At 35.9% G+C, this 16,871-nt stretch overlaps 1 protein-coding gene across 5 annotated transcripts in view; it reads left to right on the forward strand.

The window, feature by feature from the left end:
* The window catches only part of ck (myosin-VIIa ck), a 182,993-nt gene that overhangs the window by 112,196 nt on the left and 53,926 nt on the right, over positions 1-16,871 (forward strand). For all 5 annotated transcript variants that reach the window (XM_067125565.1, XM_067125566.1, XM_067125567.1 and 2 more), the window contains 18 exons: positions 974-1,184; positions 1,774-1,909; positions 2,248-2,349; positions 2,685-2,827; positions 3,279-3,434; positions 3,627-3,817; positions 4,176-4,350; positions 4,751-4,969; positions 5,185-5,385; positions 7,110-7,316; positions 7,991-8,167; positions 8,667-8,884; positions 9,206-9,452; positions 9,738-9,911; positions 10,461-10,646; positions 10,990-11,315; positions 11,467-11,771; positions 11,993-12,183. In XM_067125565.1, the coding sequence (XP_066981666.1) occupies positions 974-1,184; positions 1,774-1,909; positions 2,248-2,349; positions 2,685-2,827; positions 3,279-3,434; positions 3,627-3,817; positions 4,176-4,350; positions 4,751-4,969; positions 5,185-5,385; positions 7,110-7,316; positions 7,991-8,167; positions 8,667-8,884; positions 9,206-9,452; positions 9,738-9,911; positions 10,461-10,646; positions 10,990-11,315; positions 11,467-11,771; positions 11,993-12,183 (3,565 nt within the window). The remainder of the gene's footprint in view (positions 1-973; positions 1,185-1,773; positions 1,910-2,247; positions 2,350-2,684; positions 2,828-3,278; positions 3,435-3,626; positions 3,818-4,175; positions 4,351-4,750; positions 4,970-5,184; positions 5,386-7,109; positions 7,317-7,990; positions 8,168-8,666; positions 8,885-9,205; positions 9,453-9,737; positions 9,912-10,460; positions 10,647-10,989; positions 11,316-11,466; positions 11,772-11,992; positions 12,184-16,871) is intronic.

The following is a 16,871-nucleotide window of genomic DNA, read 5'->3' on the forward strand; positions in this document are numbered from 1 at the left end:
GAACTTCGAGGCTGATAGGTAAGAACTTCAAGGCTAATAGACAAGAACTTCAAAGCTAATAGGTAAGAACTTCAAAGCAAATAAGTAAGAACTCCAAAGCAAAGAGGTAAGAACTTCCAAGAAAATAGTCAAGAACTTCCAAGCAAATAGGTAAGAACTTCAAAGCAAATAGATAAGAACTTCAAAGCAAATAGATAAGAACTTCAAAATTAATAGATAAGAACTTACAAAGCAAATAGGTAAGAACTTTCAAGCAAATAGGGAAGAACTTCAAAACTAATAGGTAAGAACTTTAAGGCTAATAAGTAAGAACTTCAAAACTAATAGGTAAGAACTTAAGAGCAAATAGATAAAAACTTTAAAGCAAATAGGTAAGAACTTCAAAGCAAGTAGGTAAGAACTTCGAAGTAGATGAATCAGTGCTCCATGACTAGTAGGGAGAAGCAAAGAAACTAGGTAAAATGGACATCAAATAGGTTCAAACTTCTAAGGATTTAGGTAAGAATGTCAAAGCATAAGGTAAGATAATTAAGTAGTAAATAGGTAAAATAGTTCAAGGCAAATGGGTAAAACTTTTGGGAGAGGTAGGTAAAAGTTACAGAGGGCAAAACGTAAAACTGGCAGAAAATTCAACCATTAGGTAAAAGTTTCGAAAGAAAGTAAAGGTAACAAAATTAAGAATTACTTCCTTGTAAATTAGGCTGAATTTATTATGTTGTACTGATTAATTAATTAATTAATTGCTATTTAAAATGTTAAGTATTTTTAAGAGTTACTGGCTTTTGTAGTTTCCTATCCCTAGGTTCATATTTTGAATTATAGCCCTAGGCAAGGTTTTCAGAAGCCTGGACCATACTAGACCTGAAAAGTTAGCAGCAGGGACCATCGGTCCAGTATTATTTCCATCCACTTAGTTCAGCTCAAGTAAATAAAAGTAATCTTTTGCACATAACTATCTCTTATTTTCCAACAGCTTCGAGCAGTTCTGCATTAACTACGCCAACGAAAACCTGCAACAGTTCTTCGTTCAGCACATCTTCAAACTGGAACAGGAAGAATACAATTCAGAGAACATCAACTGGCAGCACATAGAGTTTGTGGACAACCAAGACACCCTCGACCTCATTGCAATCAAGCAGCTCAATATCATGGCTCTTGTTGACGAAGAGTCCAAGTTTCCAAAGGTGAGACTGTGCATTCAATATGTTGACTTTAGTAAGTGAAAGTGAATAAATATTATAAAAAAATCTTCAAGTTTCCAAAGGTAAGAATGTGCTTTTAATGTCTTGACTCTAGTAAGTGAGAGTGACTAATATTATAAAAAATCTTAAGCCACAAATATCATCTAATATAAAATTCACCGTACAGGAACTTGGGAATAATTTGCACCCAAGAGAAATGTCTAAGTTATTCCCTGGTGTAGTGGATTCGATATTAAGCTGTATTTGTTTATTAATATTTATGAATAAAAAACAGTGGTGTGTGTAAAAAGTGACAGAAGTTCAAATTGTTGTGATTTTACGCACGCACAAACCCTTATATATATGTATATGTATATATAATGTATATACTGTATATATATATGTATATATATATTGTATTATATTATATATTATATATTATAGTTTATGTTATATATATTAGAGAGAAGAGAGAGAGAGACCTTTTGTCTTCTAAACTTAAGTCTTTTTTTTTTTTTTTTTTAATTCATCCTTAATAAGTATGACATACCCAGAAGTACCCCAAGATAAACCAGCCACTTTGCATCCGCAGGGCACAGATCAAACCATGCTTCAGAAGCTGCACAAGCAGCACTCTCGCCATAAACAGTACCTCAAACCGAAGTCAGACCTCAATGCCTCGTTTGGTATCAATCACTTTGCTGGTGTTGTCTTCTATGATACTAGAGGTAAGTATCTCACTTTGGGTTTTTTGTGAGAAATTTATTGTCTGGATAATTAACACTTTCATCATTTATTAGTACAGTTTCATTTTTTGAAGCTTTTGTACAATGCAGTTTCACTTGTTCAAATTTTATGTTCTTAAATCTTGTTAAAACATTATTTGTTTGGTGTTGCGTAATATGCAAAATATGCAAAAAGTTCTGTATGGTACTTCTTCATATTTTAGACCTTTCTGCAAAATGCTGTTTCACTTTTCAGAACTTTGCGTTTGGTCTGATTTCACTTGTGGATTGTTTTAACTATTTTTTTCAGTTTTATAAAAGTACAACTCCATGTATTTCAGGTTTCTTGGAAAAGAACAGAGACACTTTCAGTGCTGATCTACTGCAGCTGATCCACAATACCACAAACAAATTCCTCCAGCATCTTTTCATTGAAGATATAGGTAGGAAAACTTTTCCTGTATTGGTCAGTTTACTTTTATGTATATTTTCAAAACTTTTTCCTTATTGGGGAGATTACTTTTTTCGTTATTTTCACAAACTAAATTGTTCTACATTCTTCAGATATCTCATCATTTAGATATGCTTTACAATGGTGTAATAAAATTTTTTATTTATTGACATGTTTAATAATAACTTTGGTTCATAAAGAACTTCAGTTTTGACATCTGAAAGAATTCAAATTAATACACTTATTCACATGTAAAATGAAGTTGCAAAATTATATTTCCTTTGACTGTACCTGCATTTTTTGTGACATCTGTATTTATTTCATCAGGAATGGGATCAGAAACCAGGAAAAGAGCTCCAACCCTCTCTGCCCAGTTCAAGAGATCACTAGACATGCTGATGAAGACTTTGTCATCTTGTCAACCCTTCTTCATAAGATGCATCAAACCAAATGAATTTAAAAAACCAATGGTAAGGAGTAATGGGAGGAATATATTTTCCATCAGCATTTATTGATATATAAATAGTATTGTTAATAGAATTAAAAAAGACATTTATTTTGCCTTTTGTATTCACTGAGATAAATTATATGGTAACTAGTGTTGTTATAACCTGTGTAGAATGTTAAAGAAACGATAAAAAAACTACTATAGATGAGTACTGTAGAAAAATTGACCTTGTAGCTATTTACAACTATCTTTGCAGTAAGGAAAGCTGTTATAACTTATGAGAAATTTCACAGAAACTTGTAAGATTGAAAATATTGTAAGGATTTCCAAGAAAAGTTCATGTTTTATCAATAGTACCTGCCTTCTATATTTTAAACAAAAAGATTTTAGAATCTTTAACAAAACCTGCTTTAAGGGAATTTAAAAGAATAATGAATATCTATTAAACGTTTCCTCACTGTTACATTCTACAGCTCTTCGACCGTGAGTTGTGCTGCAGGCAGCTCAGATACTCCGGCATGATGGAGACCATTCGTATCAGAAGAGCTGGATACCCTATTCGCCACACTTTCAGGGAATTCGTCGAACGTTATCGCTTCCTCATTAATGGATGTCCTCCAGCACATAAGGTAGAAAGCCAACAAAATTTATGATTAAATTTATGGAATACAGTATAATCTTTGCAGTGCACAAACTATACCCAAAAGCATGCCACATGTCATAAACTGAAGTCCTCCTTCTTTCATGGTAAAATAAATGATCAGTTGGTAATCAGCCCCATAAATAAAGTAGAAAAAGATTAATGATTGTTCTTTCCACAGGTGGACTGCAGAGCTGCCACCAGCAAGATTTGCCAGCAGGTGCTGGGTAGAGCAGATTATCAGCTGGGTCACACAAAGGTGTTCCTCAAGGATGCCCACGACCTCTTCCTTGAGCAGGAGCGTGATCGAGTTCTGACGAAGAAGATTACTATCCTACAGCGATGTGTCAGGGGATGGTACTACAGAAGAAGGTATATTTGAGAGAGTACTGTATAGTATGCTGGCTAGGCATTTAGCTATTACTTGGGTTGCATATAATTGGAATCTTCACCTTTTAATTTCAGAACGACCAGTGTCTTTACACTTTATTATATGGGCTTAAAGTTTATGTTGCCAATAGCAAGAAAATATTGCTACTATTTTTCCTCACAGGAAGGATCCATGAAAAATAATGAAATTTTATTTGAGTACAAGAACCCAAATAAGATAACTGTGTTTTATTAGGCTGACCAGAACTATATATGGCATACAATGATTTAAATGATAAAACTTGAAGTAAGGAACATGTGATTTTTATTAATAGTGATTTCCACGCACCCAATATCTCAGATTCCAGAAGATGCGAGAGAGTGCCATCATCATCCAGAAGTTCTATCGTGCTCATGCCCAGAAGAGACGTTACCAGCACATGAGAGTTGGGTACATGAGACTCCAAGCCCTTATTCGCTCCAGAGTGGTATCCCATCGGTTCAGGCATCTCCGAGGTCACATTGTTTCATTGCAAGTAAGTTTGTTGATTTGACTCACTATATTGAACATGGAAAGGAGTGACAGAATCCACAATGGCTTTGTTTACAAATTATTGTTGAAGTTATACAGAGTATTTTTATGACCTTGCTCTGCTTCTAGTACCAGGTTACGAGAACTCTCTGTAAAACACTTGTTGATAACAAAACCAGTAGTGATTTTTTTTACTTTGATAAGAATAGCTTTCATTTACAGAAATAGGTTTTCATAGTGAGTCATGTCATCGTCACAGGTTTTCAATGTGAATCATGTCACTGTCACTGCTAATGGTGCTTCCTGTCAGTGAAATATAAGATTTAAGTAAAGATGAAGTGTCATAAATTTTATGGAAAATAACAGTTAGGTCTTTTCAATATTAAATCATCAACCTTCCTTAGGCAAGATGTCGAGGGTACCTTGTCAGGAGAGAGTTCCACCGCAAGATGTGGGCTGTCACTAAGATTCAAGCTCACGTTCGTGGTCTCATTGCCCGTCGTCAGTACAGAAAGCTCAAGATGAGAGTAGAAGCTGCCAGGCTTAAAGAAGAAGACGAAAGAGCACTTCGTAAGCAGATGGACAAACGAAAGGCGAAGGAGATTGCAGAAATGAAGTATAAGGTCAGATATTGTGTTAATTAGAGTATAAGGAAGGGGATATTTTGATGTTGGAAAAATACTGATTTAATAATCAACTTGGGATCAGGCTAAGAGAAGTTATAAGGCTATCTTAGGCTTCCACAGTGTTATATATTGAAACTTGTTCCACATTATATGTTGCAGCTTGCTTTATCAAGAATTCAAACTGAATATATCAATGTTCCATTTTTCTTTAGGAAAGAATTTCAGAAATGGAACTGGCAGAACAGTTGCGTGACCAAGAAGAGAAGGAAATGATGGACCTCAAGCGACAAAAGATAAGAGAAGCTGAAAGGCAACGAGACGAGCCCATCGATGACTCTAAACTTGTCGAGGAGATGTTCGACTTCTTGCCCGATTCTTCTTCAGAAGCCCAGGCGCCTCCTGTTCACTTTAAGGTCAGTCATGGCTTAGTCTCTATGGGTACAACCAAGAGAATACAGTTTAAATATCCTTTTGTGCACCTATATCTGTTATTCTGAAATTTCTTTTGGAGGAAATGAACTCAGTACAGAATTTTCACACAGTTCTCAACTCTTGATCTTGCACTATGCACCATTTTTTTCCCCTTCATACTTTTAATGCTTTGGGTACTTTCAGACTTTGATAATGCACTATGCACTATAACTGAAAATTATATTAATCATTAGAGTCCTAATGTTCTTGGAGTGTTCTTTTCTCACCTGATATATGCCAACTGCAGATTAGCTTTTCACATGCACGTTAGTAACAGCACATTCTCTTTCTTGTTCCAGCGAGGAATGTATGTAAGTATGTTGTATAGGTTTTTACTCTCAGTAGCCGAGAGTGACATTCAGATGTAAATATAGTACAAGTTTTTTTTTTTCAGAATGATTGACTGTTGATTAAGTGATACATGATAACAACATTTGATTTGCGTTAACAGATCGTGTTGGGAATAGACCTAACATACTATTCCCTGACTGAATGATAATGTTCTGGGTTCTGCATGATGATGTTACTCACACCTGCAAACTGCATGATTGGCTGCCTCTGTTTTAATTAATATTTTAATAGTCTAAGGTCCATTTATTGTCCTTATGATATGAATAATAACCTGAGATTAATTTTGTTCCCTCAATTTATGTTTTCATTGGCATAACTTCAATTTGCTGTGAGTTCACAATGTTGTGAAATGTAAATAACATTTTCTGTGTGAAGACTAATGATTTTGCATGTTCTCCGGATACAAATAGAAAAGTTAGAGCGTCATTTGTTCCATTAATGATTTGCAGAAACCTTTATGAGACAGTTTTGGAATTTGCATGCATTAAGCAACATTATTTCCCAAGTACGAAATACTTAGTGAATTTCGTTGCATATATACTGAGCATGTTTCGTTGGTTTTCGTGTTTGTTGTTTACTACTTGCATTTAGTAGCTCAATAGATTGTTTGCCATATAAATGCTAGTCTGTGTTTGTTCATGTACATTTTTTTGTAGATTTACATATAGCATGCATCAAATATAAACATTGTTTAACTATAGCTTACACTTTTGATTCCCTACGAAATTATTTAATTCAATAATTCATTTTCATAAATTCATTATTCACAGGGAATGTTTTTTTTTTTTTGTAAGAAGCAAACCTGTACATAAGATTCGTGAATTGTCAAGACACTCTCACTGTATAATACAGCATTTTTTCATTTGTCAACTTGCATGCTCAGGGCATGAAAATTTCTAGATCTGAAATGACATAATGTCAGTTTCTTCAGTCCCATCACATGAACAGGACCGTAGATTTTATTGTGAATTTGCCTCTTAATCTTTATATTAGAATTTTTTTACTGACATAAATGAGGACCAACTTTGAATCAGAGTGTACGGTACATTACTGGATAAATGATCTTTTTAAGTAAATTATTAAACATTCTTCCAGTTGGTGAAAATTAGGACTTGAGCTGTCTAAGCCAGTCATACCATAGTAACATTAATCACCGGATAGTACGATCTAAGTTTTTAATGTAGCAGTTTCTTCCTCTTTTTAAAGCCATAATGAAAATGCTAATTTGACTTATAGAGTTTTACCCTTGCAACATCCCACTTTTGTAGATAATGTCAGTTCTTGGACCTCACTTAACATTGTCTTTGGTTTGTAGGACCTACCAGCCGGTGGCAAGGGAACCGTTTCTGGAGATGACATCATTTCAGCCATTCCTCGACCCTCGGGTGACCACGAGGATCTTTCTGAGTACAAATTCCAGAAATATGCCTCCACGTACTTCCAAGGAAACGTTACCCATCAGTATTCGCGGAAACAGCTCAGACAACCTCTTCTGCAACTACAGACTCAGGGAGATCAGTTGGTAAGTGAATCAGCCTCACCAGTTCGTTTCATGCATCAGTCATGCTTTGGCTGGCTTTCATGTTTTTTTATGATCTACTGATAAGTGTGATTTCAATGCACAGTTCTTACTCAAGCCTCTATTTTTATATAGGCGTGGGCCTTTAAATGAGTGCATAGAATGAGTGTATAGACTGTCATGGCAAGGTTATTTTTAATGAAAACTTTGACGGGATTGGTATCCAGATGCCTTCATCTAGTGTAGATCGAATGAAAAAACGAAGTGAGATGGAGATTTGGCCCTAAATTCAACATTAAATATTAATTTGTTTTGTAAAGAAAGTAAATTATTGGAGGACTAAACCTGTCAAAAAATGCTGGAGGTTGGTAGGAGAGAGGGAAAATTGTCACTGTTGAGGAATAAAATGACATTTTTTGCTTAATGAAACTAAATATTTGTTATCTCAGTGAACCAAGCAGTGTAGTAGTAAACAAAACTTTTGAAATGCGTATGCAATGCCTTAAAGTCTGGCAATCATACTAGTATTATATTATAATTCAGGGCATTAATCTTACCCCCTTTACCCCCAGCCTCCTCTTTGATATGTACTTAGGACCTATAGGAATGTAGAAACTCTTCTGCCAGAGTCTTGTTAACTTCCAGTACAACTTTTTAATCACTTTTATGATCCCCAGGCTGCGTTGGCACTATGGGTCACCATCCTTCGATTCATGGGCGATATGGCTGAACCCAAGTACCACATGATGGACAGGGACAACACATCTGTGATGTCTAAGGTCTCGGCAACCCTGGGAAGAAACTTCATCAAGAGCAAAGAGTTCCAGGAAGCACAGATGATGGGAATGGATCCTGTAAGGAAATGACAAAGAATTTTCTTAGTGCTTTAATGCATCTCTTCATGCTTTAAGGAATATTCAAGTCACGTGAACATGATCGTGTTTTTTTAAAAATTCTTACTGCCACTAAAGACTTGAAATGTTTAAGTGTTATTACTATACTTTATTTTGAAGGCTGAATTACATTTATAAGTAGTTTCGTATAAATGTTGAAATTTTAACGCTCCTATTACATTAATATTCCTGCACTAGAAAATGATATAATCCCTGCAGATACTGTTTTTATTATTAATATTCTGGCACTTTATTTTATAGTTAGCGTTTTTTTTATTTTTATGACTGAATTACAATACTTAAATAGGTAGCAATTTTAAAAGTCTTTGAACTAATATTCCTGCAGTAAAGAAGTATACTCCCTGCAGAATACTGTTGTTATTGTATTAATAAAATTCCAGTGCTATATTTTAGTCAACACTGGAACGTCATACATAATTCTTTGTCTGCTTCCTCGCAGGTGGTATACATGTCTCAGAAGAACCGCAGTATACGTCACAAGCTGGTTTCATTAACTCTTAAAAGAAAGAATAAGTTGGGGGATGATGTGAGGAGGCGCTTGCAGGAAGATGAGTACACGGCAGAAAGTTATTCTTCGTGGCTAGATTCAAGGCCAACATCAAATCTAGAGAAGCTTCACTTCATTATTGGACATGGCATCTTGAGGGCAGAACTGAGGTGATTATTAAAACGGCCACACTGTGAATAAAATGGGTGTTATTATTACTGTATTAGTTAAATTTGTACTTTAAATGTGCATTCAATAAATTTAGGGGTAAAGAGCACTTATCAGCACTTTACAGGTAATTATTGCTACAGCTATACTGTTATTACTTTTTTTTCAAACTATAGTAAAAAATAACATAGACACAGTATAATTAATATCACTTAAATTTGTACTTTGGATATGCATTAAATAAATTTAGGTCTTCAAAGCACTTATCAGCCCACTTTTTTTTATTATTGTTGCTGAGCCATAACATTGTTCCTCTTTCACAGAGATGAAATCTACTGCCAGATTTGTAAACAGTTAAGCAATAATCCCTCCAAGTCATCGCATGCTCGAGGCTGGATCCTTCTCTCCTTGTGTGTGGGATGTTTTGCTCCATCTGAGGACTTTGTCAAGTACCTCCTTTCCTTCATTCGTGAGGGACCTCCTGGATATGCCCCTTACTGTGAAGAGAGACTGAAGAGAACTTTTGCAAATGGCACCAGAAACCAGCCTCCTAGTTGGTTAGAGTTACAGGTAATTTGGAGGAGTTTTAAGGAAGAAAGACATGCTGTAGTATAATTTCTACCTTCAATGGAGGGTATTCCAAACTTTGTTAGTCTTTGCCTCAAACCATTTTACATAGGTTAAAGCCTCACTAAGTAAATGTATTCCTATCTTTATGTGCAAGAAGATGCACATTTTGTCCATGAAACAAGTTTATGTTTTAACCATGGATATAGGCAATTAGTATTACATTACAAATACAGAAGATTTAATTTTCTGATATTCCATTTCATCACTGTACTTTATTTCTTCCAGGCTACTAAGTCCAAGAAACCTCTGATGCTTCCTATAACTTTCATGGATGGCAACACAAAAACACTGTATGCAGATTCAGCAACAACGGCAAGAGAGCTGTGCAATCAGCTCTCAGATAAAATTGGCCTGAGAGACCAGTTTGGTTTTTCATTGTACATTGCTTTATTTGATAAGGTATGTGGTTTGATGCTTTCTCAGTCCAAAGAAAAATACTCTTTGGTATTGAAAGAAAACTTGCATTATTGTAGTATTTGTAAAACTTTTATTCTTTTGGTTAGTAGTAACACCTCAGTTTAATGGAACTCGGTACTTATCCACTACGTTATTATAATTATTTTTTGCTTGGCTACCATTTTAGACTTCATACATTTTTAAAGTAATCTCTTAATTTGAATGTGAAACGTAAAGCGCGGGTTAGTTTAGGTTAGGAACTATGTGGAATAAATGTTAGCTGCAAGATGTCTAGAAAATATTCAAGTCCAGGCTGTAATAGAAAGTCTTTGTTACTGAACAGACTTTGCTACTTATCAGAAAGCCAGACCTCCAAAGTGTGTGTTAAGTTGAGATGCTGCTGTATTTGATATTTATAATTATTGCATAAAATGTTAACCATTTCAATAATTTGTTGACTTGACGGCCACTTTCTAGATATGTTAATGAAGTATGCTAGTCTGTGGAAGTATGCCTTTGCATAGTTTGTGCATGCTTGCCTTTGCATTACAGGTTTCATCTCTTGGAAGTGGAGGAGATCATGTCATGGATGCCATTAGTCAGTGTGAACAGTATGCCAAAGAACAAGGAGCCCAGGAGAGGAATGCCCCTTGGAGACTCTTCTTCAGGAAAGAGATCTTCGCTCCTTGGCACGACCCAACAGAGGACCCGGTTGCAACAAATCTAATTTATCAGCAGGTACTGTGGGTTTTCAGTAAATATTTTTTCGGGTTTTACTAATTGAAAATGTAAAGGCAGTGCTCTGTTGCCTGGTAAAAGATGCTTTCTTTTTCCCCTTTCTTTAAATTTTCAGGTGAAAACCCTTATGGACTGGGTCACCAGATTATAAACCCAACAGGGGTCTAAAGAGAAATCAGCCTGCAGAGTTAGACAGGTTATAGGAAAAGTGATAAATAAAAATCTTAAAATGTTTTGTTCTTTAGTGTAATGTACTGATGATGAAATGATTTGTACAAAGTAGTGCATTGAAAGCTGAATTTTTTTTACAAAATTAATATTTTCTTTTCTGTGTAATTTGTAGGTGGTTCGTGGAGTGAAGTTTGGTGAATACCGATGCGACAAGGATGAAGATCTATCTATGATCGCTGCTCAACAGTATTATATAGAGTTTGGTACGGACATGAATACCGATAGACTTTTCAATAACCTTCCCAGCTACATTCCTGATTACTGTGTATCATCAGGGGACAAAGCAATAGACAGATGGGCCAATATGGTTGTGGCTGCGTACAGGAAAAGCTACTATGTTAAGGAGAGAGTCCAATCTCTCAAAGTGAAAGAAGACGTAGTCAGTTACGCCAAGTTTAAATGGCCTCTCCTCTTCTCCAGATTCTATGAAGCTTTCAGGTAAGATTCCTGTAGGGAAGAGTGTGTCGTATGTTTACCCTAAGTGAATAGCTTTTTCAGATGATGTGTTATCAATATGTGATGAAGTTTGTTGGTAAAAATGAAAAAATGGTAGTGTTAGGTTTACAGAAATTTTCTCTCTTACACACAGATACTCTGGTCCCAACCTTCCGAAGAATGACGTCATCATTGCTGTGAACTGGACTGGTGTTTATGTCGTAGATGATCAAGAACAAGTGTTGTTAGAATTGTCCTTCCCAGAGATCACAACAGTCTCTTGTAATAAGACGCAGAAAGTTTACACACAGACGTTTACTCTGTCGACAGTGAGGGGAGAAGAGTTCACTTTCCAGAGCCCTAATAGTGAAGATATTAGGGATTTAGTTGTATACTTCTTAGAGGGACTGAAGAAGAGATCCAAATTTGTGATTGCACTGCAAGATTATAAGGCACCAGGTGAGTGGTAGAGACATTAGTGTAATATTCCACCTATTACCTTCGGAAGAGACATGTATGTCTTGAATCTTGGGAATTCTTGAATAAAAAAAATATGAATTTTAATTCCGTGTAAACCAGTATTATGGTACTGTGTTTATAAAGGTACAGAAAGTTTTGAAATGGGCGTAATTAAAATTAATAGTAATACCCATTTAACTTTATGTTTTTGACCACTGCAGGAGAGAATTCATCCTTCCTAACCTTCAACAAGGGTGACCTTATCCTACTGGAGGAGGATTCATCAGGAGAAACTGTAATGAACAATGGCTGGTGTGTCGGGCGATGTGAGAGAACATCTGAAAGAGGCGACTTCCCAGCTGAGACTGTCTACGTTCTTCCAGCTGTGACAAAACCTCCGCTTGATATTTTGGTGAGTACAGAGGTTTATGTTTACTCTCTTCGGGTCTTTTTCGTTCTTTCAGGATTTGCGTCTAATTGTTATTCATAATTTTATCTACTTATTTGCTGGAGTTTGTTTAGTGATCTTACTCACTCGCTCATCTAGGTTGGTGGGTCTCGTTGTAATCCAAGGTGTGTTGTTAGTCTCCAAGCTTTAGTTTAGGTATTTTATTGCTAGTTTCTTGAAAATTTGTCAATACAGTATTTATATTTCTTCAAGAAGAAACTTAAGGCAAATTTATCTATGCAAGTGCAGAGACCTAAGAAATATATTCTACAGTGTGGAAGTGTTACACAATTTCCAATTCCTAGGTTGTACATTTACAACTTTAACTTATGAATGAATACATGAATTAGTGGCAAGTAATACATAGAAGGTTTTATGGCTCAAAGAAGTGTTCTTTGCTAGTTCTTAGTTCTGAGTATCATTGCCAGTTTAATTGAGGGATTGTATTGTGCAGGTTGCAGGCATCCATGATCGCAGTTTTTTGTGTGAAATGTTATGATTTGAGCAATTATATCGCGACCATTAAAGTTATCATTGATTTGAGAGAGAGCATTGTAAATTTTTTGCGAGTTATTATGAGTCAAGTGATTATTTAAGGTAAATTACAGGCATCCCTGATTTGACAGAGCTTATTATACTCAGTGATGTAGCACAGCTATTTTTATACTGAGTACAGTTTTTTTAATTTTTGATATCTGAATGAGATAGCTGCATATATGTTTTATTTCTTTTAACTATATTTTCGAACGCTTCCAATTGTGATAAGATGCAAGCTTAACTTTTAAAAATGAAATTTCTGTTATCACTTTTTATTTCTGGAGAAATTCTTATTAGATTTTTGCCTACTCAGGTTTGGCAAGGTTTTTTCATATATTTTTTTCTTATTACCAAATTAAAACTGCAAAATGACTGTTGAATGACTTTGAGTTGAACCATAAAAAAGCCATGACCAGTAAAAAATAGATTAGGAAAAATTAGCTCGCATTCATTTCGGTGCACTCCCAAAATGTCCAAATATATTTTTTGGAGATAATATTATTCGGATTTTAGAAGCCAAACCACAGAAACATTACTCCATAACACATTCTTCCCCACACGTCTCTGTTCATTCACTCGTCGGCTCGAGTGAAAGTGGATTTTGTAATCTTTTTATGCTGCCGGGAAACCTTAAATCATTTTTGAACTAAAGTTTGCAAATATTTCGCTTTTGAGGTTTGGGGCTGTTCGTTTTTTTAAAAAAAGTATTCATCGAATTTACTTGTTCATCAGTTCATGGGTGAAAGTTGTTCGTTTATTTTTTGACTGGTTGCTTTATGAAGCCATTTTGAAGAAATTTAAAAGAATACGTAAAAAAATCCTAATTTTTGCTCATTATCTGGGAGTTGGGTTAAGGTTGAGAGTAACTGGAGTGGATGGAGTAGGTTTGTGAAGTGGTAATATTATCTTTTTTTTTATTTTGAAGTAATGGTTGTAGAAATGTTGTGCTGGATACCGCCAAAGCTGATTGAATAATAAAGTGAATAATGGTTGGGCTAGCTGAATGATGAAGTGAATAATAGCTGGGCTTTTTGAATGATAAAGTTGAATAATGGTTGGGTTTACTAAATGACAAAGTGAATAAGTACACGGTTACGTGAATGACAGAGTGAATAATGGTACGTTTGCCTAAACGATGGAGTGAATAATGCCACGGCTGACTGAATGACTGAGTGGATAATGTCATAGCTAACTGAATGACTGAGTGAATGATGTCATAGCTAACTGAATGACTGAGTGAATACTATCATAGATGATTTAATTCAGGTTGAATAATGCCATATATGAGTGAGTGTCAGAGTGAATAATACCATGACTGACTGAATGACGGAGTGAATAATTCCATGGCTGACTGACTGACTGGGTTAATAATGCCATTACTGACTGGATCACTGAATCAGTGTATATATATATATATATATATATATATATATATATATATATATATATATATATATATATATATATATAGAGAGAGAGAGAGAGAGAGAGAGAGAGAGAGAGAGAGAGAGAGAGGGGAGAGGGGGGGAGAGGAGTCTATATTAAGACGAGATAGAGAATTAAAAATATAGAAAAGCCACGTCAATGAGAGAGAGAGAGAGAGAGAGAGAGAGAGAGAGAGAGAGAGAGAGAGAGAGAGAGAGAGAGAGAGAGAGAGCGTCTATATTAAGACAAGATAGAAAATTAAAAAAATATAGAATAGCCACGTCAAGAGAGAGAGAGAGAGAGAGAGAGAGAGAGAGAGAGAGAGAGAGAGAGAGAGAGCGTCTATATCAAGACAAGATAGAAAATTAAAAGAAAAATATAGAATAGCCACGTCAAGAGAGAGAGAGAGAGAGAGAGAGAGAGAGAGAGAGAGAGAGAGAGGAAACTCTCATCGTTTCCTCCCCTCGCTAGCTACCGTTAATTCCGGGCTATCTAAGTCTGCGTACCACTCAGAGAAGCTTCACATACGCGCAGTAATCTCCCGCCATCGTGTTTGTACTAGACAACTCGAAGACGTGGAGATAAGTATTTTAACCTTCTGGGAAAATAAGATGCTTTCCCTTTACGCTTCCCGCGATTCACTTTTTATTTGATGGTTTTTTTTTTTTTTCACGCGGCGTCATTTTCTGTCGCGATAATTGCACGGTACGCTGTACTTCCGTCTGCTTGACTCTGTCTGCCAAGCAACTGCTGCTTTTGCTCCTGGGCGCGTTCATTTCTGAGCGTCGTCGTCGTCTTGGAGTCGCTTGTCTAGAAAGAACGGTTCCTTAAGCGGCGTTAAAGGATTTGACTTATTGACGAAGGAAATGCAGGAGATTGCAGAGAATTCTGCAATCTGAAATGTATGTTGCGAGATTGGTAAAGGTGTCTCAATCCCCATGATTGATTTGGCTTCTTGTTAATATCATGCATCAGTCTAGAAATGTTGCAATACGAGGTACCCTCGTTCCTCATCAATGAGGTCATGGGTTCGATCCCGATGTGAGGTCTTCTTCTTCTTCTTCTTCTTCTTCTTCTTCTTCTTCTTCTTCTTATTATTATTATTATTATTATTATTATTATTATTATTATTATTATTAAACATGACACGTAATTCTTCTTTTATTCAATTGTCATCGTATTTTGTTACATAAAAGTTGACTCCCCTCCTCTCTAGTTTCCCAATTCTTATCTCTTTTCTTTTTTTTTACCATCTTCTGCTTCACGCTAACCCTCCCCCCTCCACGTCACCACCCCCAACCCCACTACCCCGCTACCCCCCTCCCCAGTCCCCAGAGGCCCCCAGCACCTAAAGGATGCCACGGAGTGCTTTATAAGAGCTCTTGACACATATTTCGGATGGTGATGGCGGTTCCCACGCTTTTTTTTTCTCATGCTTTTTTTTTTTTTTTGGCCGAGTTTTTCTTTCTCTTTTTCATTTCCACCGTATTACGCTGCACGTGCAAAGCTCTCTCTCTCTCTCTCTCTCTCTCTCTCTCTCTCTCTCTCTCTCTCTCTCTCTCTATATATATATATATATATATATATATGTATATACATATATATAATTTTCTGTGAGATTAATGTAATTTCTGTTTATAACATCTCTCTCTCTCTCTCTCTCTCTCTCTCTCTCTCTCTCTCTCTCTCTCTCTCTCTCTCTCTCTCTCTCATATGTAATGTATATTGTACATACAGAGATAGATAGATATTTAGTACATATATATATATATATATATATATATATAGATATATACATATATATATATATATATATATATATCATATATTTCGTGAGCTTAATGCATTTTCAATTTAAACCATTATTGAAAACTCTCTCTCTCTCTCTCTCTCTCTCTCTCTCTCTCTCTCTCTCTCTCTCTCTCTCTCTCTCTCTCTCTCTCTCTTTCAGTATTTCCTCTAATTAGAAAAACTTTCTCTTTGACGCATTCCCCTTTCTTTCCGCAGTTACTAGTTAATTATTGTTATGATTTTGTTATAGAAGACTATGTGAAAAATTCTCATGCTAAAGGTTGGCGATGATGAAAATAGTAATTTGACAGCTAATTTGGATAACTTTCACTATGATGAAAGGTTGCTCGAAACTCTCTCTCTCTCTCTCTCTCTCTCTCTCTCTCTCTCTCTCTCTCTCTCTCTCTCTCTCTCTCTCTTCTTCTTCTTTCTTCTTCTTCTTCTTCTTCTTCTTCTTCTTCTTCTTCTATGTCTGGCTGTCTGGCTTTCTCTCATTTTTTCTGTCTCTATTTACATGTCATCATCTCTCCTCTCTTTGCTCTCTTTCATTATCTATTTACCTGTCTTTCTTTCCCGTCTCATTTACTGTTGTTGTAAGCCTGTTGCTTTCTGTCGTACCCTGTCAGGTAAATAGACCTGTCTGAAGTCTCTTGAGGTACTGAACTGTATACCAACGTTTCTCCGGACTGTGAACTGTATTCCACCAGCTCACCCAATCTGTGAACTATACATAACCAACTCTCTTAAACTGTGAACTGTGAACCACCACCTCCCCAAACTGGAAACTGTATACCACTTCATTTCCCAGATTGTGAACTGTACACCATCCCCTCTCCCAAACTGTGAACTGTACACCATCCCTCTCCCAAACTGTGAACTGTACACCATCCCTCTCCCAA

This window comes from Macrobrachium rosenbergii, chromosome 23 (assembly GCF_040412425.1).
Source record: "Macrobrachium rosenbergii isolate ZJJX-2024 chromosome 23, ASM4041242v1, whole genome shotgun sequence".
NCBI lineage: Eukaryota > Metazoa > Arthropoda > Malacostraca > Decapoda > Palaemonidae > Macrobrachium > Macrobrachium rosenbergii.